This window comes from Impatiens glandulifera, chromosome 6, assembly GCF_907164915.1.
Source record: "Impatiens glandulifera chromosome 6, dImpGla2.1, whole genome shotgun sequence".
NCBI lineage: Eukaryota > Viridiplantae > Streptophyta > Magnoliopsida > Ericales > Balsaminaceae > Impatiens > Impatiens glandulifera.
In genome coordinates, this window is record NC_061867.1 from 15,274,220 (window position 1) to 15,302,000 (window position 27,781).

At 30.7% G+C, this 27,781-nt stretch overlaps 4 protein-coding genes across 4 annotated transcripts; all 4 read right to left on the reverse strand.

The window, feature by feature from the left end:
- Nucleotides 1–1,757: 1,757 nt before the first annotated feature.
- On the reverse strand, nt 1,758–3,563 carry LOC124943235 (berberine bridge enzyme-like 18). The gene is made up of 2 exons (XM_047483778.1): nt 3,526–3,563; nt 1,758–3,399 (listed from the first exon to the last, which is right to left on the reverse strand). The coding sequence occupies exons 1-2, from the start codon at nt 3,561–3,563 to the stop codon at nt 1,848–1,850; spliced, it is 1,590 nt and encodes a 529-aa protein (XP_047339734.1). The 3' UTR covers nt 1,758–1,847.
- A 2,352-nt stretch (nt 3,564–5,915) lies between these two features.
- On the reverse strand, nt 5,916–7,468 carry LOC124943236 (cannabidiolic acid synthase-like). The gene is given in 2 exon segments (XM_047483779.1): nt 5,916–6,847; nt 6,850–7,468. Coding segments are annotated over 2 exon segments (1,551 nt in total).
- A 2,649-nt stretch (nt 7,469–10,117) lies between these two features.
- LOC124942762 (berberine bridge enzyme-like 18) lies at nt 10,118–11,662 on the reverse strand. Its single transcript, XM_047483317.1, has one exon. The coding sequence runs from the start codon at nt 11,660–11,662 to the stop codon at nt 10,118–10,120; it is 1,545 nt and encodes a 514-aa protein (XP_047339273.1).
- Nucleotides 11,663–23,695: 12,033 nt separating this feature from the next.
- Nucleotides 23,696–25,314, reverse strand: LOC124942539 (berberine bridge enzyme-like 8). The gene has a single exon (XM_047483066.1). It carries the CDS (start codon nt 25,312–25,314, stop codon nt 23,704–23,706), a length of 1,611 nt encoding a protein of 536 aa, XP_047339022.1. The 3' UTR covers nt 23,696–23,703.
- Nucleotides 25,315–27,781: the final 2,467 nt, after the last annotated feature.

Sequence of the window (27,781 nt, forward strand, 5' to 3'; positions counted from 1 at the left end):
TATTCATCTCCCTCCATGAATCCTTTAACCTCTTACTCTTCTGCCCCTAACTCTGAAGAATTGGAATACTTGTTCACTCTGAAAGAAGTTATCAAGGGCAAAATATGAAAATGGAAATTCCAATAAAAGAACAAAAATTGACCTAGATTACAGGTAGGGAATGAACCAATATTCATTTCACAAAAAAAGGATGTGTGTCGAGGAACACTTTGGCGGACACTTTCCACATTATTGATGGGACACGCGCCCCCAACTCATAATAGAAAAAGAAATGGCAAGAATGAAAGGAAAACACACATTTGAAAGCAAAACCGAAACAAAGACATGCCAAAGACTAAAGTAAAAACAATCCCAAGGAGAGAGATGAGCCAGGATATCCTCGATTAATTCCACGATATACCTATGAGCAAGGCATGCCTCCATGAGCGTTGTAAAAATCTAGAAATTAACTGGGTTGGTTGTGCCTTATTCTTGAAACTCCTCATATTTCTCCCTAATCAAATCAAGTTTTTACTAGTGAAGCTGAAGTGCCCTCCCAACAACCCATTATGTCCCAATATAATTTCAAAGAGAGCTCCAAAATATAGGCAGTGGAGGAGAATGTGTTGGGCAGTCTCAACATTGATAAGACAGAGTACACATTGAACATCGAGATAAGCTGAAAAAGCTACACTAAGAGAGCCCTCAACCTCGTAAAATCATTCTTTCTGAATGGTACTCTCCACTTGCTAAGTAGAGAGATCCATTTTTTCTAATAAGAGGTCAGTGTTTGCGATTTTGCTTTTTTTGGGAAAAGAATGGAGCATCTGCTTCACTCTGTGCTATCTGGGTCAGTTGGGAATTCTTTTCTATTTTATTTTTATTCTTATCTTTGTTCTTTCTGGTGAATGTATTAGCAAATTGCTATCAAAGTCTTTTTTGTCAATGATCTTGCCACTGGGCAGAGATGAAAGAGATCAAACATGAGAATAAAAGTTTGTGATGGTTTCCACTGTAAGACAAACTAATATGAAGATACGATGGCTATCGTTTCTGTTGGCTAACTGGATTTTCCAAACTCGTTCATTCGTTTCTTTCAGTACTGGGCCGTTAGTTAAGTTCCCTTTTGTCCTATAGGTTTGTTGGTGATTAGGTTTGTTGGTGATGACACCTATCACGACAGTGAGAATGGCCTCGTGAAGGGCATACCACCCAAAGAATGTCCATACAAAAAAAAACTGCCAGAGAACATTTCGGGCCGCGACACATACTTTCTGCATTAATGAAAGATAAAACACAGCGGAAAGCAAAACCGAAACAAAGAGATGCCAAAGACTAAATCAAGAGTAAACTTCACCAAGAGTTGTCCCGTTTCAATGTCAACCTCATTTTTCGAAGATTGGTCATGTCTAGGACAAATATCAGGTCTAGATTTATATGCATTTCATACTGAGACTTATATCTGAAAATTCTAGCTTTAGCAACCCCCAAAACATGGCATGTTTGATGTTGGGAAAACCTGACTGGAATTCTTGTAGGCAAACTATAATTCTTCCTATTGAATGGACCTATAAATGGAGAGAAACGAAGAAGTGAGTTTAAATAGGTCAATTCAGCTAAATTATAATTTAACAGCTTTTATATACTCTTTATAACTCATACTGTCCAACTTCAGCTAATTTATTTTTTAGTGGCATTTTAGCATTATTCTAAAGTTTGACTAACAATTACAGTACAGGTAGTTTTTTCTTTATTTTTGCGAAATTTCAAAGAAGCACAGACATTTTTCTATATGGAATAGCTAGGGATAAGTCATATTATTAAACCAAGAACTGTATATAGAGCCATTGTTTCTTAATTAGTCACCTTTATTCTTGATCATACTTGGGAAGAGCTGGAATGCTTTGCTCATTCCAAAATAAGTTTGATGGGTCAACCCTACTCTTAATCTTCACCAGCCTCTTAAAGTTGTTCTTGAAGTACTTCATCCCCCAAACACTTGCTTGTGCATAGCTTGCGTTCCTTCCATTGTTTGCTCCTATGTCGAGATCTCTATAGTTTAGATACGCAGCTCTCGGGTTCTTTGAAACATAAGGTTTCATGTAGCTATAAAGTCTTCGGATCCAACTTATGCGATTGGTGGCCAAGACTTCGCTTGCGTTGTACCAATCAGCCACGTATTGTATTTTGTACAAGTTTCCGGCCCTATGTGGGAAGGGAATCGTCGATTCTGATATTTCATCCATTATGCCGCCGTATGGGGTGAAGATCATAACAGAATTATTAGCACCATCCTCCGATAATATGTTCCAAATCCCTTCCAATCCAGATATGGGGATTGGCTCTTGCACGTAATCGGATTTTGCTTTGAAATATGGTGTGGTGGGTTGAGTTCGCTTTAGCAAAATCTCGAGTGGTTCCTTGTTAAAATTCTCAAAGGAAAGGATAGATTTGACCCAACTCTTTTCGGAGATATCTGTTTTCGTCAACCCAAGCTCTGGGAAACTTTCTTTCATTACACGGAGAAGGTCATCAACTCCTCCGAGGTACAAGGAACTGAAATAAACATTTATCGTCGAGTTTACCCTAACGATAACTATTCTAACGAGTAGCTCTTTAGGAAACTTGTGCGCAACATATTGCCACCGATGAATAAGATTTGTTGTGTTTTTATCTAAAGTTTTCCGAATGGAGAAATTTGGAAAGGTAGGTGGAACGCTAACCAATTTTACTTTCCATGCAAGAATGACACCAAAACTTCCTCCGCCTCCTCTTATGGCCCAAAACAAATCCTCACCCATCGTTTTTCTATTCAAAATATTTCCATTTGCATCAATCATACGAGCGTCGACAACGTTATCAGCAGCAAGACCATATTTACGCAACAACATCCCATATCCTCCACCACTAAAATGTCCACCAACACCGACTGTGGGGCAAAATCCAGCAGGAAATGCTAGAGTCTTACTTTTCTCGGCTATTTTATAATAAAGTTGACCAATAGTCGCTCCCGATTGGACCCAAGCAGTGCTACTTTTAAGGTTAACTTCAATAGACTGAAAATTAATGAGATCAAGAACCACAAAAGGGACGTGAGAAACATAAGAGAGACCCTCGTAATCATGACCCCCACTCCGGAACCTAATATGTATCCCATGAATTTTGGAACAACGAATGGCCGCTTGTACATGAGAATCATACAAGGGTGTGAAAACCAATAGAGGCTTCGGAGTAGAGGGCAACTCGAAATATAGGTTATGTATAGAGGAGTTCAAGACCGATAAATACAAAGGATTTGTAGGTGTAAAGGCAATTTTCGAAATTATAGAAGAATTTGGTGAATGATTTGAGATACAGTCAAGAAATTTTTGACAGTTTTCTCCAGAAGCAACACATAAAAATGAAAGCAAAGTGAATGCAGTGAACAAAGGCTTCATTGTTTCAAATTGCAATTTTGGTACATGAGAGATGTATATGTATGTTAAGCTATTTATATCCTTCAAATGAACACGTTTGATAAATTAAATTAAATTAAATTAAATTTATAAAATATAAAGTGTTATCACATTTCTTAAAGAACACATCTTCTCTCAATTATAGTATCAATTCATCAATTTTGTGAGATTACATTGGACAAGGAAAAGATAATTATTGCCTCATAAAATATATTGGATATCCCAAAAAAATGTAATTCTATCTTTAAATAATTAAATAAAGGGATCTTTGGATATCCCAAAAAATGTAATTCTATCTTAAAATAATTAATTAAAGGATCTTTTGATCTTACTTTAATTCTTAATAACAAAAGAGCCTTGATCTGAATTATTTAACTAACTTTAATTGATTGAGATTTTTAAAAGGTGTTTGAATAAATGATCATTGGAAAAAAAGTATTCTTACTTTAGATGTTAATTTTTTTTAAGAAATAATTGATATTTTTAAATTGTTTATTAAAATATATAGTATTTTATTTTATTTCATACAAAAATAAGTATTAAATAAATTTCTTACTAATTTAAAATTTAATATATATTTTGATTTAAATATTTTTTTTTATCTTTATAATTATTCATTTTTTTCAGAAAAGTTTATAGGTTTATTTATATTATGATAAAATTTTAATTTTATATAATTTAATATTATTATTGAATATAAAAGATAAATAAATATATTAATAATATTATATATTTATTCATTATTATTAAAAGTAAAATTTGCATACACAAAATAGAGGAGAAACAATACCATAATGTTGTGTTGGACTTTTTTTTTTTTAATAATATAAGGTCCAATTTTTTTCTAAATATTTTGTAAGGCAACCACAATTTATTAAAATGTGATTAATTGACTATGTTCTTAATTTTATAATTATAAATTACAATAAACAGCTGTAACCCGTTTATAAAATAAAGTAATCACTAGTTTCTCTGACACCATGTGTATGAACGTGCATATATATATATATATATATATATATATATATATATATATATATATATATATATATATATATATATATATATATATATATATAAATAAAAGATAAAATTTATTATTATTATAACCAAAAAAAAATAATTATTCTTGAAAAAAAAGGTGTTTGATGTTTTTTTTTTTGTTATTTAAGTTTATTTTAAATTATATAATAATTAAATATAATAGAAATATGGAACCAGTGTTATATTTACAAATCAGTTAAAAAATGAAGAAAAAAAAAATAATTATAAAAAATTAATATTTTTTTCATTTATCCAATTTTGCTTCTAGAATAATATAATTTTCATTTTATACTAATAAAGAAAAATTTTAAAATATATTAAGCAATTTTTTATTATAGAAAAGTAGTATGAAGCTTTCAAATCACTTTTTAAAAGTAAAATTAATTATCAATGTCATATTTTTTAAACTTTATTTTAATTAATTTTTATTTATAATAGAAATATAAAAAATAGGTTAAAAAAGAATATGATATAAATTTAGTTATTGTGATTTTTTCTAAAAAAAATATAATTAATGTTTTTTTGAGAAAAAACATTATAATAATTATATTTTTTATACTATAAAATTAGGTTACTTTATTTTACAGTGATTAAAAATTTTTGTAGAGAAAGAAAAATTAAATGATAAAATAAATAATAATTATGATACTTTTTACAATTTCAAATTAAAAAAAAAATATTATTGAGATATATTTTTGTTTAAAAAAAATTAAACAGAACATAATAATTTGTATTTTTTAGATTAGGATTTGGTTAAATTCCTTAAATAATTAGTTAAAACAATTTTACAATAAAAATAAAACTTGTATATAATTGTATTTTGAATTAATATATACCTTAAAAAAACATTTATATATATTGTTAGCTGCTACCATGGAAAAACTTGTTTACAAAGTTGGAGGTCAAAATAATATTTTTCATATATAGTAAATTTAAAATATAAAAATAAAAAATCTAAATTTATAGACTTTTAATAATAAATATGAAGATACACATTATAAATAGTAACCAATTTATCTTGAAAGAGAAAAATAAACAAATATTTTCATTTTAGTGTTATTAATATTAAATCGATCATCACATTTCTCTAAACTAAAAATATGTAAAATTGGTAGTGCATAATTAAGTTAGCTAGGAAGTTCTTAAATGACTAGTTTGTTATTGCGACACAGTAGTTGAGTCACCATGAGTTTTTTCTTTTCTTTTCTATTTCGTTTATCCGCTTAATCTCTCGAATTTTTGTTATGAATCGTTAAATTATCCTTTTAACACAAATAGTTGTTGTCACAATACACGTTTTTTCTTTATTTTTGCATAAAAGCTCAACGAAACAAAATTTTTTGCATATGGAATAGCTAGAGATAAGACATGTTAGGCTACAAGTGTGTCTATCAAGTCCTAGTTTCTTATTAATTAGACAACTTTCTTCTTGGTTGATTAAGGAAGAGTTGGAATGCTTTGTTCATTCCAAAACAAGTTTGATGGGTCAACCCTCCTCTTAATCTCCACCAGCCTTTTAAAGTTGTTCTTGAAGTACTTCATCCCCCAAACACTTGCTTGTGCATAGCTTGCATTCCTTCCATCGTTTGCTCCGATGTCGAGATCTCTATAGTTTAGATACGCAGCTCTCGGATTCTTTGAAACATAGGGTGTCATGTAGCTATAAAGTCTTCGGATCCAACTTATACGATTGGTGGCCAAGACTTCGCTTGCGTTGTACCAATCAGCCACGTATTGGATTTTGTACAAGTTTCCGGCCCTATGTGGGAACGGAATCGTCGATTCTGATATTTCGTCCATCATGCCGCCGTATGGGGTGAAGATCATAACAGACTTATTAGCACCATCCTCCGATAATATGTTCCAAATCCCTTCCAATCCAGATATGGGGATTGGCTCTTGCACGTAATCGGATTTTGCTTTGAAATATGGTGTGGTGGGTTGAGTTCGCTTTAGCAAAATCTCGAGTGGTTCCTTGTTAAAATTCTCAAAGGAAAGGATAGATTCAACCCAACTCTTCTCGGAGATATCTGTTTTGGTCAACCCAAGCTCTGGGAAACTTTCTTTCATCACACGGAGGAGGTCACCAACTCCTCCGAGGTACAAGGAACTGAAATAAACATTTATCGTCGAGTTTACCCTAACAAAAACTATTCTAACGAGTAGCTCTTTAGGAAACTTGTGCGCAACATATTGCCACCGATGAATAAGATTTGTTGTGTTTTTATCTAAAGTTTTCCGAATGGAGAAATTTGGAAAGGTAGGTGGAACGCTAACCAATTTTACTTTCCATGCAAGAATGACACCAAAACTTTCGCCGCCTCCTCTTATGGCCCAAAACAAATCCTCACCCATCGTTTTTCTTTCAGAATATTTCCATTTGCATCAATCATACGAGCGTCGACAACGTTATCAGCAGCAAGACCATATTTACGCAACAACATCCCATATCCTCCACCACTAAAATGTCCACCAACACCGACTGTGGGGCAAAATCCAGCAGGAAATGCTAGAGTCTTACTTTTCTCGGCTATTTTATAATAAAGTTGACCAATAGTCGCTCCCGATTGGACCCAAGCAGTGCTACTTTTAAGGTTAACTTCAACTGACCGAAAATTAATGAGATCAAGAACCACGAAAGGAACGCAAGAAACATAAGAGAGACCCTCGTAATCATGGCCCCCACTCCGGAACCTAATATGTATCCCATGAATTTTGGAACAATGAATGGCCGCTTGTACATGAGAATCATACAAGGGTGTGAAAACCAATAGAGGCTTCGGAGTAGAGGGCAACACGAAATATAGGTTATGTATAGATGAGTTCAAGACCGATAAATACAAAGGATTTGTAGGTGTAAAGGCAATTTTCGAAATTATAGAAGAATTTGGTGAATGATTTGAGATACAGTCAAGAAAATTTTGAAAATTTTCTCCAAAAGCAACACATACAAATGAAAGCAAAGTGAATGCAGTGAACAAAGGCTTCATTGTTTCAAATTGCAATTTTGGTACATGAGAGATGCATATGTATGTTAAGCTATTTATATCCTTCAAATGAACACGTTTGATAAATTAAATATATAAAATATAAAATGTTATCATATTTATTAAACAACACATCTTCTCTCAATTATAGTATCAATTCATCAATTTTGTGAGATTACATTGGACAAGGAAAAGATAATTGTTGCCTCATAAAATATCTTGGATATCCCAAAAAAAAATGTAATAAGGGATATCCCAAAAAATGTAATTCTATATAGTATTTTTTTTAAATAATTGATATTTAAAAATTGTTTATTAAAATATATAGTATTTTATTTTATTTCATTCAAAAATAAGTATTAAATAAATTTCTTACTAATTTAAAATTTAATATATATTTTGATTTTAATATCTAAATATTTTTTTTTTATCTTTATAATTATTCATTCTTTTCAGAAAAGTTTATAGCTTTATTTATATTATGATAAAATTATTATTTTTATATAATTTAATATTATTATTGAATATAAAAGATAAATAAATATATTAATAATATTATATATTTATTCATTATTATTAAAAGTAAAATTTGCATACACAAAATAGAGGAGAAACAATACGATAATGTTGTGTTGGACTTTTTTTTAATAATATAAGGTCCAAATTAATCTGTAAAGTGTAATTTTTAATTAATATAAAATATTTACTTAATTTTTTTTTCTAAATATTTTGTAAGGCAACCACAATTTATTAAAACTAGCATGTATCCCGTGTATTTTTACGAGTAATAATATAAAAAATCGTGAAAAAATATTACAAAGATAAAAATTTTATAGGCGGGTCAACCTACAATCCGACCCAAATATCCATTTACTCTCACATATATCCAAATTAACCATAACTCTCGACCCGCCAATCCAGACACTTTAAAAATTAAGCATTATATAGAGTGATTAATTGATTATGTAAGAATTCTAAAAAGGTGAACTAACACCACGAAGAAGGCCCAACCATGTGTGAACTAAAATTGGCGGAATGACATTAATGTATACTATCGTTGACTCTAGAACATTTCTAACTTTTTTTTTTTTTTTTTTTTACTTGTATGTGGTAATGGGCTAGCCAATCAATTGAAAGGAATTGTGGTCAAAGGAGGAGAAATGAAACATGGTTATGGCTATGGAAATTAAATGTCAGGCCACTTTGTTCTTATTCTATTAATTCAACATGACAAGTAAGAAACCTATTTAATTTAAACCAAGAAAATGTGTATATATCAATATAATTATAAATTTTATAATATTTAAAATGATTTTGCCTTTTTGGGTGAATTCAATATTAAAAAAATAATAATAAATAACAATTGAGACATCCCATATGTATAAGTAAATCACATTTGAAAATAATATCAAATTTATTTAAATATATAACAACTTGATAAGTTTTCAGTTTTTACCATTGCTAACTTGTAAGGTCAAGCTATATAAGTCATTATATTTTTCTATAATAAATAATAGGCTTTGTTTGATTTTTAGATTAAGCAATTTTTTATTATAGAAAAGTAGTATGAAGCTTTCAAATTACTTTTTAAAAGTAAAATTAATTATCAATGTCATATTTTTTAAACTTTATTTTAATTAATTTTTATTTATAATAGAAATATAAAAAATATGTTAAAAAAGAATATAATATAAATTTAGTTATTGTGATTTTTTCTCAAAAAAATATAATTAATGTTTTTTGAGAAAAACATTATAATAATTATATTTTTTATACTATAAAATAAGGTTACTTTATTTTACAGTGATTAAAAATTTTGTAGAGAAAGAAAAATTAAATGATAAAATAAATAATAATTATGATACTTTTTACAATTTCAAATTAAAAAATTTTTTTATTGAGATATATTTTTGTTTAAAAAAAATTAAACAGAACATAATAATTTATATTTTTTAGATTAGGATTTGGTTAAATTCCTTAAATATTTAGTTAAAACAATTTTACAATAAAAATAAAACTTGTATCTAATTGTATTTTGAATTAATATATACCTTAAAAAAACATTTATATATATTGTTAGCTGCTACCATGGAAAAACTTGTTTACAAAGTTGGAGGTCAAAATAATATTTTTCATATATAGTAAATTTAAAATATAAAAATAAAAAATCTAAATTTATAGACTTTTAATAATAAATATGAAGATACACATTATAAATAGTAACCAATTTATCTTGAAAGAAAAAAATAAACAAATATTTTCATTTTAGTGTTATTAATATTAAATCGATCGTCACATTTCTCTAAACTAAAAATATGTAAAATTGGTAGTGCATAATTAAGTTAGCTAGGAAGTTCTTAAATGACTAGTTTGTTATTGCCACAAAATAGTTGAGTCACCATGAGTTTTTTTCTTTTCTTTTCTATTTCGTTCATCCGCCTAATCTCTTGAATTTTTGTTATGGATCGATAAATTATCCTTTAACACAAATAGTTGTTGTCACAATACACGTTTTTTCTTTATTTTTGCATAAAAGCTCAACGAAACAAAATTTTTTGCATATGGAATAGCTAGAGATAAGACATGTTAGGCTATAAGTATGTCTATCAAGTCCTAGTTTCTTATTAATTAGACAACTTTCTTCTTGGTTGATTAAGGAAGAGTTGGAATACTTTGTTCATTCCAAAACAAGTTTGATGGGTCAACCCTCCTCTTAATCTCCACCAGCCTCTTAAAGTTGTTCTTGAAGTACTTCATCCCCCAAACACTTGCTTGTGCATAGCTTGCATTCCTTCCATCGTTTGCTCCGATGTCGAGATCTCTATAGTTTAGATACGCAGCTCTCGGATTCTTTGAAACATAGGGTGTCATGTAGCTATAAAGTCTTCGGATCCAACTTATACGATTGGTGGCCAAGACTTCGCTTGCATTGTACCAATCAGCCAAGTATTGGATCTTGTACAAGTTCCCGGCCCTATGTGGGAAGGGAATTGTGGATTCTGATATTTCATCCATTATGCCACCATATGGGGTGAAAATCATATAAGAATTGTTAGCTACATCCTCCAAGAGTATGTTCCAAATTCCTTCCAATCCAGATATGGGAATTGGCTCTTGAATGTAATCAGATTTTGCTTTGAAATATGGTGTGATGGGTTGAGATCGGTTTAGCAAATTCTCGAGGGGTTCGTCGTCACTGGTAAGGGTGGATTCAATCCAACTCTTCTCGGTGAGATCATCTTTTGTCAACCCAAGCTCAGGGAAGCCTTCTTGCATAATATGGAGAAGTTCGTCGACTCCTCCAAGGTATGTGGAACTGAAATAAACATTTATCGTCGAATTTACACTAGTGATGACTATTCTAACAAGTAGTTCTTTGGGAAACTTGTGCGCAACATATTGCCACCTATGAACAAGATTTGTAGCGTTTTGTTCTAAGGTTTTTTGAATGGAAAAATCTACGATGGTAGATGGAACCCTAACTAGGTTTACTTTCCATGCAAGAATGACACCAAAACTTCCGCCACCTCCTCTTATGGCCCAAAACAAATCTTCACCCATCGTTTTTCTATCCAGAATATTTCCATTTGCATCGATTATGCGAGCGTCGATGACATTATCAGCCGCAAGACCATATTTACGCAACAACATCCCGTATCCTCCACCACTAAAATGTCCACCAACACCAACTGTGGGGCAAAATCCAGCGGGAAAGGCTAGAGTCTTACTTTTCTCAGCTATTCTATAAAAAAGTTGACCAACAGTCGCACCCGATTGGACCCAAGCAGTGCTATTTTCAACGTCAACTTCAATAGAATGCATGTTAACGAGATCAAGAAGTACAAAAGGAAGAGGTGAAACATATGAGAGACCTTCATAGTCATGCCCACCACTCCTAAACCTAATTTGTATCCCATGAATTTTGGAACACTTAATGAAAGCTTGTATTTGTGAATCGTACAAGGGTGTGAAGATCAAAAGAGGTTTCGAAGTAGAGGGCGATGTAAAACGTAAGTTTTGTATAGAAGAGTTCAAGACAGATAAATACGAAGAATCGGTAGGCGTATAGATAATATTAGAAAGTATAGTCGAAGAATTTGGTGAATGATAGAGACAATCAAGAAAATTTTGAGGAATTTGTGCAAAAACATTCCCTAAAAATGAAATCAAAATGAATAAAATGATTAAAGGCCTCATTTCTTTTAATTGCAATTTTGGTACATGAGACATTGTATCAATGTTAAGCTATTTATAACTTCTAAGCAATGAATTCCACTCCCATTTTTTAAAAAACGCTTAATCAATTAATTACAAACAAATTTTTTTTTTTTATAAATATAAAGTGTTCATATTTTTTCCTTATTAAAGAATTCATATAATTCTCTGTAATAGTATCAATAAATCAATTTTGGACAAATATTGTATTTTATCTTAAATTTTTTACTAAAACAACTTTGTGTGATCTTAATTTAATTTAAATAACAAAATAGCCTTGTTCTAATTCAGATTATTCAAATAATTTAATCTATGATTGAGATAACTTTCCTTTTATTTGGATTCAGTTTATTTGAATAATTTAAAAGATTATCGAATTAATTTTGTACAAATTTTTAAAATTCATTTTTTAATAATATGTATTTAGAAAATATAAGAAAATATTTTAATAATTTTGTTTGAATTACTAGGATTCGTGCTATTTAAAGAATAAATGGATAATTTAAGTAACTTGTTTTTGGTGGGGTAATAAACTTATTTGAATAATTTACTAATATATTATTAAAATAGTATTGTATTTATTGAGATTTTTGAATAGTGAGGTTTTATTTAAAATAAAATGATTTAAAAAGTATTATAATATATAATAAAAAAAGTAGGTTATTTAAAAATAAATTTTAATATTTTATGTGATACGATTAACAATGATAATGAGTGAGATAAGTAATTGTATTTTTGTTTCTATCTCTATTATTTTCAGTTTCAAAAGATTTATGTATATTGTATAATTTTTTATAGTATATATATAATTTCATATACTAAAACTTAATATTATTATAAAAAAAATAATCTTACTTTTATAGAATATGAATATAAAAGATAAATAAATATATTAATAATATTATATAATTATTTATTTTTAATATTGTATTGATACATGGATAAATTCTTCAAAATATAATATTTATATCAAATAATCAAGGTGAAATTAAGCTATTTCATTATATAAATGATAATATGAATAGTAAGATAAATGTAACTCATATATTCCAAAAAATAATATAACTTAGTCTTGCCTAAGAAATCAAATGTTTTAGGGAATTAGAGTTGATAAAAAGATGTAAATGAAATGATTTATTTTGAATTCAAACAGGACTTTAACTGATGGTATAAATGCTTTGCTAAATACTTATTAATATATGACTACGTTAAAAGCAATTGATTTGCTAATTTATGGCTTCGTTGAAGCAATTGAATTCGAAAGATAACCTTGTTTTCTTCTTAATTTTGCCATTAATACACTGTGATGCATTGACATATAATAAAACTGATATTCAAATGAAAATAATTGATTGCATTTAAAAGATAAAATTATTATTATGTTAAGAGAGACCTCTAATATGCTCAATGGTAAAATGAATAGACTATAGCTACGGTTGAATTATTTGTTACGGTTGAATAAACCATAAATGAATTGTTAGTGTAACGCAAAATCGACCATTCATGAGAAAGAGTTTTAGTTACTCGATCCGTAACTCACATTGCTCTCGAGTGAGACGAGAAATTAAAATGGTAGATTTGAATAGGGTGTAATTAAAAAATATCGATTTAGACTAGTTTTGACTTTTTTAGAGTCACAACCTAATCTACTACTCGAGAAATAATGAAAGAAAAATATTTTGCGTGTTCAAATGTATTTTAGAGATTATATTCTTAGTTCGGTGCTTGATTACATGTTAGAAATGACACCATCACTATTGTAACCCCTAGGAAACTTCCTTGTTCCGTAGCTTAACACGTTTCAAATAACACGTGGCAGTACAGGGGATTCAGGGTGTCTCGAGGTTTAGTGGTTTCAACCTTGGTTTGCATGCCATACATTTTTTAAAATAAAATATTATTTTTAAAGATTTTGACAATACATGACTGCTTTTGAAATTAATTATAATTTAAATTTTAATAATATGAGGATTTGTTATAATCAAATGATAATTTGATTAAAATCTGGTTTAAATTAATCAAACATAATTAATTTAATAAAAAATTATTTATTTGAATATAGAGTTGCCAAATAATTTTAGAAAAATCAGTAAAATGTACGTGTATAAACGTACTTTATACCGGAGTTTCCATAAGGAGTTCGTTATTTGATTACACTCATAAAAAGGTTTTCACGCTATGTCCTTCGTGCCCGTTGAAAACGGTTTATTTTTTAAAAGTCTGGCTATCAAAAGATTTATTTATAATATTTATTTCCTTTAATTAGTAGTCCGGGGTCCTAAACAATGATAAATTTAGATTACGTAAATAATTGTACAAAATTATTTAGAGTGCGTACTTATGATTGCAATTATGTAAGATTAAGTGCAAGACCTAAAAATTATCAGAAAAATATTAGAATTTAAAAATAAATTCCAAACGGAGCCTTAGTCAAAATATTTTTTTGGAAAATATCCCGAAAATATTTTGAAATTATTTTCTGACCTCTCAGGATTATTTGAAAATGGATTAGAGTTCAAAAATTACAAAAATAAATTTGGGTTCTGAAAAGTGGAACCAATAGGCCTTAGAACCAGAGTCCTAGGGATTGGGTCCATTTTTTCCGGTCGGAGACCGAACGGACTCGATCTAGACCGAGGGTGCTCTAGATCGGGGCTCGGGATTCTCAGTTTGAGGAATGGAGTGTTCGGTCATGGGGTTCGGGAGGCTCGGTCCTAAACTTGGATTGTTCGGTCCTATGTCTAGGAGTCTCGGTCCCAGATCTAGATTTCTCGATCGTAGGTTCTAGGAGTCTTGGTCCCAAGTCAGACCTCTCGGTCCTAGGTGAAAATCCTTGGTCAGATTTCTCGGTCCTTGCTCAAGAACACCGGTTCTAGGACTTAGTCCTATCTCAAGAACATTAGTCCTTGGTCTCGGTCAGGACCGAAGATTCTCGGTCCTCGTTCCTACAAGACTCGGTCCAAGAATACCCAATGTTCTTCATTTGGTATGAAAATTGCAGGGTTTTATCTTTTGATACAGATCATGAAAATATTATATGTAAGTTGCTATCAACTCCTGTAGGGATCCTAACACTTAATTTTAAAATCGATCAATTGAACCCTAAGACAATTGATTTTTCAAAACGATTTTTAGGGAAAATTTTGGGATCTTTTGAATTAGGCCATCTCATGGCCTAATTTTTGTTCCAACAGTTTTGAAATGATGTTTACTATCGAACACGACCAAAACAAGAACATCAAGTGAGCTCTGTAACAAATTTAAAAACTAAAATTAAAATTTTTTATTTAAAAAATTTCAGTTTGATCAAACATGGCCGGGATACATGTTTTAAGATATAAAAATCACCGCAACTATTTGAATCAAAATTCAAGCTTAAAAGCTCAAGAACACAAATTTAAAATTTTCAATAAAATTTGGGTTTTTTCGATTGAAGGTTGAATTGATGAAATCTTTTTCAATAGAAAACTTGTACATCATCTAAGGATTGATTTCTACTATAGAAAGCAGGATATTGAACACTAAATAAGATCAACCCTGTATATCTAATAATCGATACACTTATACTCTTGTATTTAACAATCAGAACGAGAGTTTAAGTTATGAATAAACGACAACTTCAATATCTTCACCATGAGGGAAACTCCATTTTTTAGTAGCTTGGGTATATCTAACCAAATCGATACACTCACATTTTTACTATTAGACAATAAAGACAAGAGTCTAGATGAACATGCAATGGTAATTTCAATGTTTCAACATTGATGACTACTTTGACTTATTTTTGTTTTCTCAAGCCTCTAATTTTGAGTCATCTCTTATTTTTTGAAATATGTTTTAGGAAGTAGAACAATTTTCTTTATTCACGTGGTTTAAGCTTAGATATTTATCTTTTCCCCAAGTTAAAAAAAATGAGTCGCAAGAACACGAGAAAAATACAATCGAATATCTTTTGTTTGAATCGTTGAAGAAGTTATCGAGTTTTGAAACGTACGTCGAAGGAACACTTTCAACTTGACTTCTACTCGGTTTCAAATATCCGTTTTAATTTTCTTTCTCTTTTTTTAGAGATAAGGATCTTGTTGACATTTCCTCACATTTTTATAAAAACAAATAATTATAACAGAGTCTTAAGACAATACTACCTATGTATCCTCTTGGAAGAATAATAAGTTCAAAACATAGTTCAAGGTGTAAAGTGATAGTTTTATTTTGGAAATGACACAAGTTTGAACTAGAGTTTTATTTATTTGTTTTTTTTCATTTTTTAGAATGCCCTAAAGTGAACTAGTTTTTTTCCGTTTTCCTTAATGGTTTATAATGCGCTACTTCCGGTAAACACCTTATGTTTCATGACCATTTTTTTTATATTTTAAGATGCCTTACAATGCGTTATCGAGGATATACGTCTTACATCGCATATTTTTCCTTTTTCTTTTTTTGTTTGGATAATTTAGAATGCGCTATCGGTGATAAATGTCTTACATCACATCTTTTTTTTCTTTTTTGTTCGGATGACTTAGAATGCACTATTTGTGATATACGTCTTACATCTCATCTTTAGTTTTTTTTTATTTTCTTGATGACTTAGAATGCGCTATCTAGGATAAACATTATATGTCGTATCATTTTTTTCCCCTTTTTTAAGGTTAGACTTTTTATTCGTGTTTTTCGAAGAATGCCATTAGTCTTGACATAAGAGATTTTTTTTATAATTAGGATATCATGTCTTTTGGAGTGACAACTCTTCAATTCCTATATGCAATACAAATGTTGTGTATTTGAGCCTAATCAACTATGTGAATTTTATGATGCTTTCAATTAATGGATCTTATTTTTGGTTTGTCAAGAACAACCTGTAGATCTCGAAAGACGGTTAAGTAGAGAAGTAACATCAATTATATGATGACCCATGTCATCATTTATACATATTTAAAGTGAAATAGGCGCACACTTTCCAACTCTTCATTTTTATTTAAAATGAAAGTATTTAAAAGTGAGGGTTAATAGTAAAAAAGATAAATCGTTACAAGAGTTCAACACTCGTCCTCGCCTTATAATGTACATAATGTTTTGCAAAGTATAAGAAATATTTTACGTTCATAGGATAAATAAAACCAAGTCTTCTCTTAGCTCCTAATTTTGTCTTTCGTCTTCTTCATTCATCTTGGCTTGCCCCTTATAGAAATTTAGCCATAAAGATAAAACCTTTTTGTCGAGACCGTCATCATCTTTGTGTCGCTCCACTTGGAAGAGTTAAAGCATGTGCTTGCTCATAACCTTTGTGACTAAGTCATTTCCTTAAAGGGAACTATTTCGCTTAACTTGAACATCTCGCGGTGAAACCCAAAACACTTTCAATGGGAAGTCTGAATGACTCACATTGTGGCGTCAATCATAGACCTACCTACAACACAAACACCAAAGACAAACAAGTTTTTTTTTAAAAAATGGTAGAATGTACTCATTAACGCCTATTTTATCTATAATGCATACACGTATTTACATAAGTATAGTAGACACATAAATACTTCTGACGTGTTTCTATTGATCGGAACGATGATTAATGAGTCATGGGAGTAGTGTTCGATTTTTGTGTCTAAGTGAAATCATAAGAGAGTGTTAGCTCCCCGAAATATCAAGCGAAGCTGTCTATGTAAGAGAGCATATCTTCAATCGAGAATTTCTCCTCCCTTCTAGTGTTCCCTTTAAAAGGCAAACTCACTAAAAATGTGGAAGAGGGGATCGATCCCAAGACCTAAGTCAAAATCAATGGCTAATATTTGCACATATTACTATAGGTGTACAGATGACATCGCACAACGCACATCGTGTACTATCTCAAAACAAATGAGAGATGTGCCAAGATTAAAACCAATGCACGTAGAAAGGCGAAGTTATGTGATGTACCATTTTTCGCCTTAATTTTTATTTTTGTCTTTTAGATTTTTTACTTTTCATATTTTTTTTGTTGGAGGTATAAAATATTATTCTTAAAATGGCTAAAAGTTATTTCAAGATAAGCATCAATTATTCTTCCGAACAGTTTCGGTAGAAAAGCTGTAATTCCAAAAATAGACCTTCCTAAGAAAGGTTTTCGTTACTCGATAATCACGCCCCATAATTTACTTGGCACTCGAGTTTCAAGTGAGATGATGAAATAAAATAGTAGGCTTGAATAAAGTGTATTTAAAAAACGTTGATTTAAACTAGTGTAGACACTCATTTTCACTCCCCAATTATATTGTTTATATATTTTGATAATTTTCGTGTTTATTGTTATACAAAATTTTATACGAGTTCATTGCATAGATTATTAAATGAATAAATACTTTTGGAGCCATTGATGTATCAATCGGGATCCAAAATATTTGATTTCAAATTTTTATAAACAATAAGGTGATACAGTTTAAATTGAAATAATTTGAGCTATTATTATAACTAGCATTTAGCTCGTGCAAATGCACGAGTAATAATATAAAAAATCGTGAAAAACAATTACGGATAACATTTTTTATTTTATTTTTAACCGTTTTAAGTTTATGGGTGGGTCAACTCATAATCCGACCCAAGTATCCATTTACTCAACATCATTATATATATATATATATATATATATATATATATATATATATATATATATATATATATATATATATAGATTAGTTAGTTAAACAGTTGAACTTATATTAATGTTAAAATATTCTGCGTTCATCAAATTTGGTGTTGAATTTAAAATATAAAGTTTTAGTAGCTTAGTTGGTTAAAGGGTTGTACTTATTTTGTTAGGTTGCAAATTCGAAACATACCTCTAGCATTTTTAATTTTATTTTTAACCGTTTTAAGTTTATGGGCGGGTCAACTCATAATCCGACCCAAGTATCCCAATTAACCACAGCTCTCAACCCGACAATCCGGACACTTTAAAAATTAAGCATAATTATATATATAGATTAAGATCTTTTTAAAGAAATGTAATTAGTTTTAGAGAAAATTATTTTACCATTAAACTCTAAGATTGATTTAAGATTTTAAATAGATTTTAGGTGAAATAAATAAGTCATTAGTTTGTAAATTAGTTTAGGAAAAATTAATTAATAACTAATGTTGACGGGGTTCTTTTTCTCTTACATTAAGTAATTTAATTTTGAAGTTAATTATGTGTCAACGAAAACTCTTAACAAAACAAAGTTAGTAACGGTTTTAGGAAAATACCAAGTCTTTTTGAAATAAATGGTTATGTTAATTATAAATATTTTGAAATAATTAATTTTATGATTAATATATATATATATATTTTTTTTTGTAGGTGTTTTGACCATGCAAGAATTAAAAAAAGGATTGGAGGACCCGAGAATTCAAGTGAGGGTTGTTCTTGAACAAATTTAGCAAGACTCATTCAAAAAGATTTTTTGAAATCTTTAATTTTGTAAAAACAGTTTTTCTCCCTCAATTTTAATCCAAATTCTACATGATCAAGGGATGCGAAAACCTATGAGAGTGTATTATTTGAATTTATCAATGTATTTAAGAAATCACAAACTCAGTAAATGCCAACTATGTTCCAACGTGGCAAGGTCAAGATATATTAAAACAGAAATTCCAATGGGCTTAGGCTTTCAACCTAAGTTTTTACAGTATCCTATAAATACCCTATCCTAGCTATTGTAAATGAGACAACCTAAAGAACCCTTTAAATATTTAATTTTGATTTTTCTAAATTGAAATCTCAAATTTGCACTAGTAAATAAAGACATTGTAGCGACCGGTAAATCAATCGCTATTAATTTCCAAACCAATCGCTATAGGCCTATAGTGATTGGTCATATACTAATCGCTCTTAATCGGCAGAAGTCTCCTTGCAGTTGCTTTAATTGGCAACAACGATTGTGCGATAATCAATCGCAACTACCCAATAACGATTGGTTAATAACCAATCGCTTTCTTGGGGTTGTAATTCGGTCATCTGGTGTTGAAACTTTGCTATGAAGTCCCTAACTTGTAATTGTTTCATTTCAATTTATAATAAAATTACAATTCACATTTCTAAGTTTCTTGAATTATAATGTTGGCTAAATTATTGATTTGAGTTTATATTATTGAAATTGAATAGGCTTAGAAGATTTTTATCTTATCTTTTTGCTTAAATTCATTTTAAAACAAAAATCCTAAATTTGCATGAATTATATAAATTTGTAGGATTGTGTTCTTGAATTGGTTAATTAAAAGAAAAGGGTTGAAAAGATACCCATTATTGTATATTAATTTAGTAAAATAATGTAATGTATTACAGAACATGTTTTTGATATGATTAAAAAATTAAAAGTAATAGATTTGAAGGATTTTGGTTGAATTTCTTCAATATTTATGGGTAATTGTTGTTGTGTTTGGTCATTTGATTGTGAATTGTTGATATTAAAGTTAATAAAAAAATAAAGCTCAAAAAGATTTTTGTATTTTTAGCTATTGGTTACTTTGTTTGGTTTGTTTTTATTTTAGGGTGACCGATTGAAAAAACTAGCCATGTGTTCTTGGATGCCGACAGAAGGAGAGACCGAAGAGCGTAGAAAGCCGACTGAGAATTGAAGGAAGATTCCATGCACTTGATTGATAAATCAAGCCATCCGATCGCATTTTTGGTTTTGGCTAAGTTTTCGACGGATAAAATTTAGCCAACAACCGATATTTATTTTTCTTAGTTTATTTTCGTTTTTGAGATTTTTGGCTTGCTTTGTGTAAGTTTGGGTTTGTTTTATTTTGTGTTTTATGCTTTAATTGATTGATAAAAACATTCAAAAATATAAAAGTAACCAAAACATAAGAAACTAACTTTCCTTCACTTTTTTTTTAGAACGCTGGGTTCCGCTTCTCCTATGAAGTGCGATCCCCGCAGATTAAGCACATAGTCTGAAAACACACTTAACTATTTAACCAGACACACAATTTGCCGCCTGACAGACTCGAACCCAGGACCTCATGGAGACCTGGGGGATATCCACCTCTTGTTGCCTCTAGACTAGAAGAAGGATAACTTTCCTTCACTTTGCATGATCACATCTTTTAAGTCACTTGTCTAACATTCTAAACTTGAGATTACCGAAATATTTCCAACTTAACCCATTGATTTAATAAATTTTCTAAAACACTTTGAAGGAATCTCTCTTTTCTAGTCTTTTATATACTTGTATATTTTCATTCTTTTATTTTATTTACTTATACATATATGTTTATCTGCTGGTTCATTCTTTGTAAACAAAATATCAAGAAAACAAACAAAACATCAAGAAAATCAATGTCCACACAAAAGTGGATGATCATAACTAACCTCAATGTTAAAAAGAAAACTATAAAAAATAAAGCGTAATATGTTTTAAAATGCCAAAATTGTTAGAAGAGCAAAGAAGCAGGAAACAGAGTTAGAAGACAATGCATCAAATACTCATTCAGAGACGTCTATGAAAGTAAATGTGATTCATTTCTGAGGCGTATTTCAGAAGGTGATAGAATTCTAAACTTAATGAGGCAGAAACAACCCAATGAAAGAAATTATGAAATGTGTTGGAAAATATAAAGCAACGTGAAGTTCATTATAGGAAAGACATGGAAAATGGTTAGAACAAGACGATAGAAGGTAAATTGACATAATGTGGTATGGTCTCCAAAACTTATTCCTCGTCACCAATTTATTCTCTGGCTGATATATAAGAAAAGGTTGGAAACAAAATACATAATTTGAAAATACATAAATATTTCTAATATATGTGTCCTATGCAGGGCCGGCCCTGAGAAGCCCTGAGATTTTGGGGGCCCTATACAAATTTAAATTTTGGGCCCTTAAAATAGTAATTTTTTTTTAATTTTAATTAATAAATTAAAATATAAATAATTAATATATTATAATACGAGATAAAAACTTATTTTTATAATATATATTTAATATTAAAGGAGAAAAAAGAGGAAAAAATAATATTAATAATATAATATTATTAAATATAAAAAATGGGGCCCCTATAAAAGTGGGGGCCCTATGCAAGTGCATTGGTTGCCTTACCCTAGAGCCGACCATGGTCCTATGTTCGGGAGTTGAGAAAAACATAAACCATTTATTTAGGGAATACTCTTTTGTAATAAAAATATGGAGAAGATATGCTGCAAACATGAACATCATCAACTTTCAAGGAACATGTGAAAAAATTTAAGAGTGGATGAAGAATAAAGCAAAAGGAAGATCCTTCTATGTAGTATACTGAAATGCTACTTTGGAGCAGTAATATTTGGAAATAAATAAATTCAAGAACTCACAGTGGAAGAAGTAGAACTGCTAAAAATATTTGGGGAGATATAACTTCAGATAGAAATGCACTCATTCAATCTTGGAGAGGAATAAAAAAAAATGAAGATAATAGAAAGCTCTGCTAGATATGGGATATTTCTTTTGAGAAAGTCACAAGTAGAATCAAAGTGAAAACGCTATAGGCGCTAATTGATTGTTGTTGATGTCTGTAATTTAGTTCTTATTTCACTGTCAAATCTAGAAATTGTTTAAATCTAATCTTAAACTTTTGTATTTTTTTCCTTATTTTGAGTTTTTTAATAAAATGGCACTAAGATATTTTCCAAAAAAAATGTCAAAATTGTTATAGTTGAGACGCTCGGGGTGTTTTGGGAAAATACGAAAACTTGCATTAAACAAGACTATATTAATTGAGATACTGAAATCACCAATTGTTATTCACTTTAGACTCTTATCCGGATTACTAAACGCAAGAACAAAAGTGTATCGATTCTAATAGATATACCTCGGTCACAGGAAAAGAGATGATGAAAGAGACACTCATAGTGGTTGAGATATATAAATTACCACTTGTTGTTTGCCTAGACTTTTGTCTGGTTTGTTAAACGTAAGAACAAAAATGTATCGATTCTATTAGATATATCCCGAGTATGTCTCGAATGGAAACGGAGGGAAAGAACTTCGAGGCATAGAGTTTGAAGCACATAAATTCCAAAAGAGAAGCAAGATCCCTCATGGTATGTGGTTGAAAGATTAAACTTGATGTGAACTTCAAATAATGATGTTTGAGCTTCTAATGTTTCTTCAAGTAAAATCTACGATATCGTTCATACTAGAGTCTGAATTCGTAATTGATAAACTCTGTAGTGAAGAAATGTGCTTACGATTAGTCTTTTTCTAAACAATCAAAAAGATAATATACTGAACCAATTCTTAAAGATGTTTTTGATCAAACGTCACAAAAACGTGAGAACGTAGAGGCGCACTAAAATACCTAGGATGTTAAGAAGGTGTATATTCCGTTTCTAAAATGTGGTTGACTAACTAAATGATAAAAAATTAAGGAGGATAAAAACGAAGGAGGAGAACGTAGAGGCGCACTCAAATACCTAGGATGTTAAGAAGGTGTATAATAGGGACATTTTTATTAAAATAAAAATGAGAAAGTATTTTAGTTACGTAATTTAAGAGGATAAGTTAAGCCCTAGTTTAAGTGAACGAATTACGAAGAGTGTCACAAACTATGTTTAAGTGAACAAGTTGGAAATGTTATGTCCTCTTCGGGCATTGAATGATGAAGGTTAATTTGAACATGTCATGCCCTCAACTTAGTGTATTGACAGCATAGACCTAGAACTAATTATTGCAGGCAAAACATAAACGAAAATTCTATAATTAAATTATAATAGTTGGATGTTAAACACGCGTATATCTGAACATATGTATCTAGTAAACACGGTTGAATTCTAAAGGCAATTTTTAATCGGAATATTAACATTTAATTTTACTAATGTTTGTTTGAACATGTTAACGATTAAGTAAATATATTTTATTGATATTTCATTGAAACTAACATTTATAACCAAAATACAGTGACACTATGGTCACATACAAGTATTATTATTTATTTTGCAGTAAATTACAAAGAGCAAGACCTCTTTATTTATATGGAATAGGACTAAATCATATTATAAATGAAGTGTATATATATTTAACCCTTGTTTATTAATTAGTGCCCTTTCTTCTTGGTCCATTTGTTAAGAACCGGAATGCTTTGCTCATTCCAAAAGAAGTTGGATGGATCAACCATACTTTTTACCTTCACCAGCCTTTTAAAGTTGTTCTTGAAGTATTTCATCCCCCAAATGCTTGCTTGTGCATAACTTGTATTCCCTTGTCTATTTACTCCGATATCGAGATCTCTATAGTTTAAATACGCGGCTCTAGGATGTTTTGAAACATATGGTGTCATGTAGCTGTAAAGTCTTCGGATCCAATCTATACGCTTGATGGCCACGACTTCGCTCGCGTTGTTCCAATTGGCCAAGTGTTGGATCTTGTACAAGTTCCCAGCTCTATGTGGGAATGGAATCGAAGATTCTGGTATTTCGTCCATTATGCCACCATATGGGCTCAAGATTATGATAGAATTCTCAGCACCATCCTCCAATATTATGTCCCAAATCCCTTCCAATCCAGATTGGGGGATCGGCTCTTGCACGTAATCTGATTTTGCTTTGAAATATGGTGTGGTGGGCTGAGCTCGGTTTAGCAAAATCTCGAGTGGTTGTCCTCTAAAACCCGCAAAGTAAAGGATGGATTCAATCCAATTCATCTCGATGAGATCATCTTTGGTCAAGCCAAGCTCGGGGAAGCCATCTTGCATCACGTTGACGAGGTCGTCGGCTCTTCCTAGATACAAGGAATTGAATGAAGCCTCTATTGTCAACTTCCCCGTTACTCTAGAGTTTGCCCTACCGATGATAATTCTAATGAATAGTTCTTTGGGAAACTTGTGTGCAACATACTGCCACCGATTAATGATACTTGTAGCGTTTTGTTCTAAAGTTTTCGAAATGGTGAAAACTGTTACGATAGAAGGAACGCTAACTAAGTTGACCTTCCATGCAAGAATGACACCAAAACTTCCTCCCCCGCCCCCTCTTATGGCCCAAAACATATCCTCACCCATCGTTTTTCTATCCAAAATATTTCCATTTACATCGACCATGCGAGCATCAATGACGTTATCAGCTGCAAGACCATATTTACGTAGCAACGTTCCATATCCTCCACCGCTAAAATGTCCACCAACACCGACGGTGGGACAAACTCCGGCGGGAAATGCTAAGTTTATACTATTTTGGGCTACACTATAATAAAGTTGACCAATAGTTGCACCGGATTGGATCCAAGCAGTGTTGCTTCCAATGTCAACTTCAATAGACCGAATGTTAATAAGATCGAGGATTATAAAAGTAACGGGAGAAACATAAGAGAGACCCTCGTAGTCATGTCCCCCGCTCCTAAACCTAATTTGTATCCCATGAATTTTGGAACAACTAATGGCCGCTTGTATTTGATAATCATACAAAGGTCTTATGATCAAGAGGGGTTTCGGAGTAGAAGGCGACGTGAAACGCAAGTTTTGTATGGAAGAGTTCAATACAGACAAATACGAAGATTCGTCGGGTGTATAGATAATTTCAGAAATGGAAGAATTTGGAAAATGATTTGAGAGACAATCAATAAAATCTTGATGACTATGTGCCGATACAATCCATGACAATGAAATAAAGGAAATGATAAATGCAATGAATAAAGTGGCTAAAGACATCATTTTCTTTTTCAAATTTGTGAAGTTTTGGTATATGAGATGTTGTGTATCATGTGTTAAGCTATTTATAGCTTTCAAATGGGAACACTTTTCAATTTTTGTCTAACAAAATATGAACAAGTTTTTGATTAATGAAATAATCAACCTTCTCATATTTCTGAATTCTGACTTATCTATTTATCTTCTCTATAGAAAAGTATGAATAGATTATTGATGGAGATCAAATTGGACAAGCAAAAATAATGCTTAAAATAAAAGTAAAACTACTTCACTAAGTCAATGTCATGACTTTATTTAAATTGTTTATAACTCAATTAACACACATTAAGGTAAATCAAATATCAAAAGTTAGATTATTCTTAAAACACTTTAAATTAAAACGAGGATATGATTTTGTAAGATCATATTACTATTCTAAATTCAGAAAAAAAAAATATTTATAACTTAGTTAACGACGTTATGGCTTATATTTTAATTTTCATACATGTCATTTTTAGTAAAATATTATTTAAAAAATTGAATTTCAACCAAATTCAAGGATAATACACCAAAGAACTCTTGGAGTTAGTTCAAACAAGTAAATAAACCTTTAAAATTTAAAAAATGTACACATGGAATAAGTCAATTTTATAACAATTATACAACTATACATAGTAACCAATCTATTATATAGGAGGGAAAGTGATCTGGATTTTCTGGTAATTTGTTTTTACCCCAAAGATAGTATTTCCAAATTTCATGAAATAATTGAACAAATAATTAGATTTTAAATGTTATTGACAAATTTACTATTATTTTTTCTACTACATCTTTTTATATATGGTGTTCACATTTATTAAAAATGATCAAAAACACACCGGGAACACCTAATATTTTATCTGATTTTAATTTTAATAATAATTATAGAAAATGTTTAATATATCATAAGCTCATAATCTAATAATATTATGAAAGAATTATCATTACAAGGTTGTTTAACCTGAAATTGTAACAATGGTCAAGTTGTTTTTGTTTAAATTTTGTTATAATTTGTTTTTAATTAGTGATTTGTTTGCTTTAATAGATGATTATTTATTTTGAATTAGGAAAACATTTTTTTTTTAATTATTGTTACTTAAAATTGACATGTCATATTGTCACGTTATACTACCAAAATTTGGTCAGAGAAAAACACATTTATTTATTTTTGTGTATTTTTTTTTTAAATATAGAGTAAATTGTCTATTTTATAAAACATAAGAGATTCAAGTCACTAGTAGAAAAAGGGGCATTAGTAAGGGCTAAAACCGTTACTGAAAGCATCTAACGCCGTTACTGAAACTTATTTGTAACGGCAAATAAAACCGTTACCAATCGTTACTAAAAATTACGTTACAGAAAATGAACTAGTATCAGTAACGGCGTTCGAACGCCGTTACTGATAGTCATGTAATAACAGTAACGGTTCTAGCCGTCTAAAAACCGTCACAGAAACATCACAAGCATTTGTAACGGTTTTCGAAAACCGTTACAGATAGTAATGGGACAACAGTAACGGTTTTAGCCGGCTAAAAACCGTTACTGAAAGACTTTAGTATCTGTAACGGTTTTCGAAAACCGTTACAGATGCTTGTGATGTTTCTGTGACGGTTTTTTGTTTCTTAAACCGTTACAGTTAGATTTATAGTAACGGTATTTGAAATTATTTAACCGTTACTAAACCCTAATAGATTTTTTTTTTTTACAAATTTTTACCTATTTAAAACCTCAATCAATAACCAATAACCAAAAACCAAAAAGCACACAATCATCAATAACCCAAAACCCAAAACTACAATCATTAATTCAAAACAATAATCATCCACAAACTACAATCCATCCAAAAACTATAATCCATCCAAAAACTACAATCGTATCACAAATTCACAAAAACCATTAATTAATGTAATTCAAATTACATTCAACTAACCAGAAGCGACGATCACGAGGAAGGGGATCATCTCTAAGTAGGAGGGGCATCATCTCGAGTGGGAGGGGCAGGTGGAAGTTGATCACGGGGAATCCTGGCTAATAAGAAGTTCATCGTCGATCTCAGCTCAAGCATCTCATCCCGCATTCTCTCACGCTCCCTTCGAGCTTCTTCACGTTCATCCTCACGCTGCATCAATAACTCTTCGCGTTCCATTTCACGCTGCCTTTGTGCTTCCTCACGCTCCATTTGACGCTCCATTAAGGCTTCTTCGCGCTCTCTCCGTGACTGAAGCTTCTCAGCTTCACGCTCCTCTCGCATCCTCTGTATCTCCTCAAGTAAAAGGGCGTTTTGCGTGTCACCGCGCTGTGTGCTAGTACCACCCCGAGCATCAGGTCTAAAAGATCTAGGTGTGACACCGGAGCCCAAACCCACAACTCGCCCATGTCCCTGAGACCCGAATGCGCACTCAGCCAACTGCAATTCATTTCTATTCGGGTCTTCTTCTATAGCAGTTCGCAA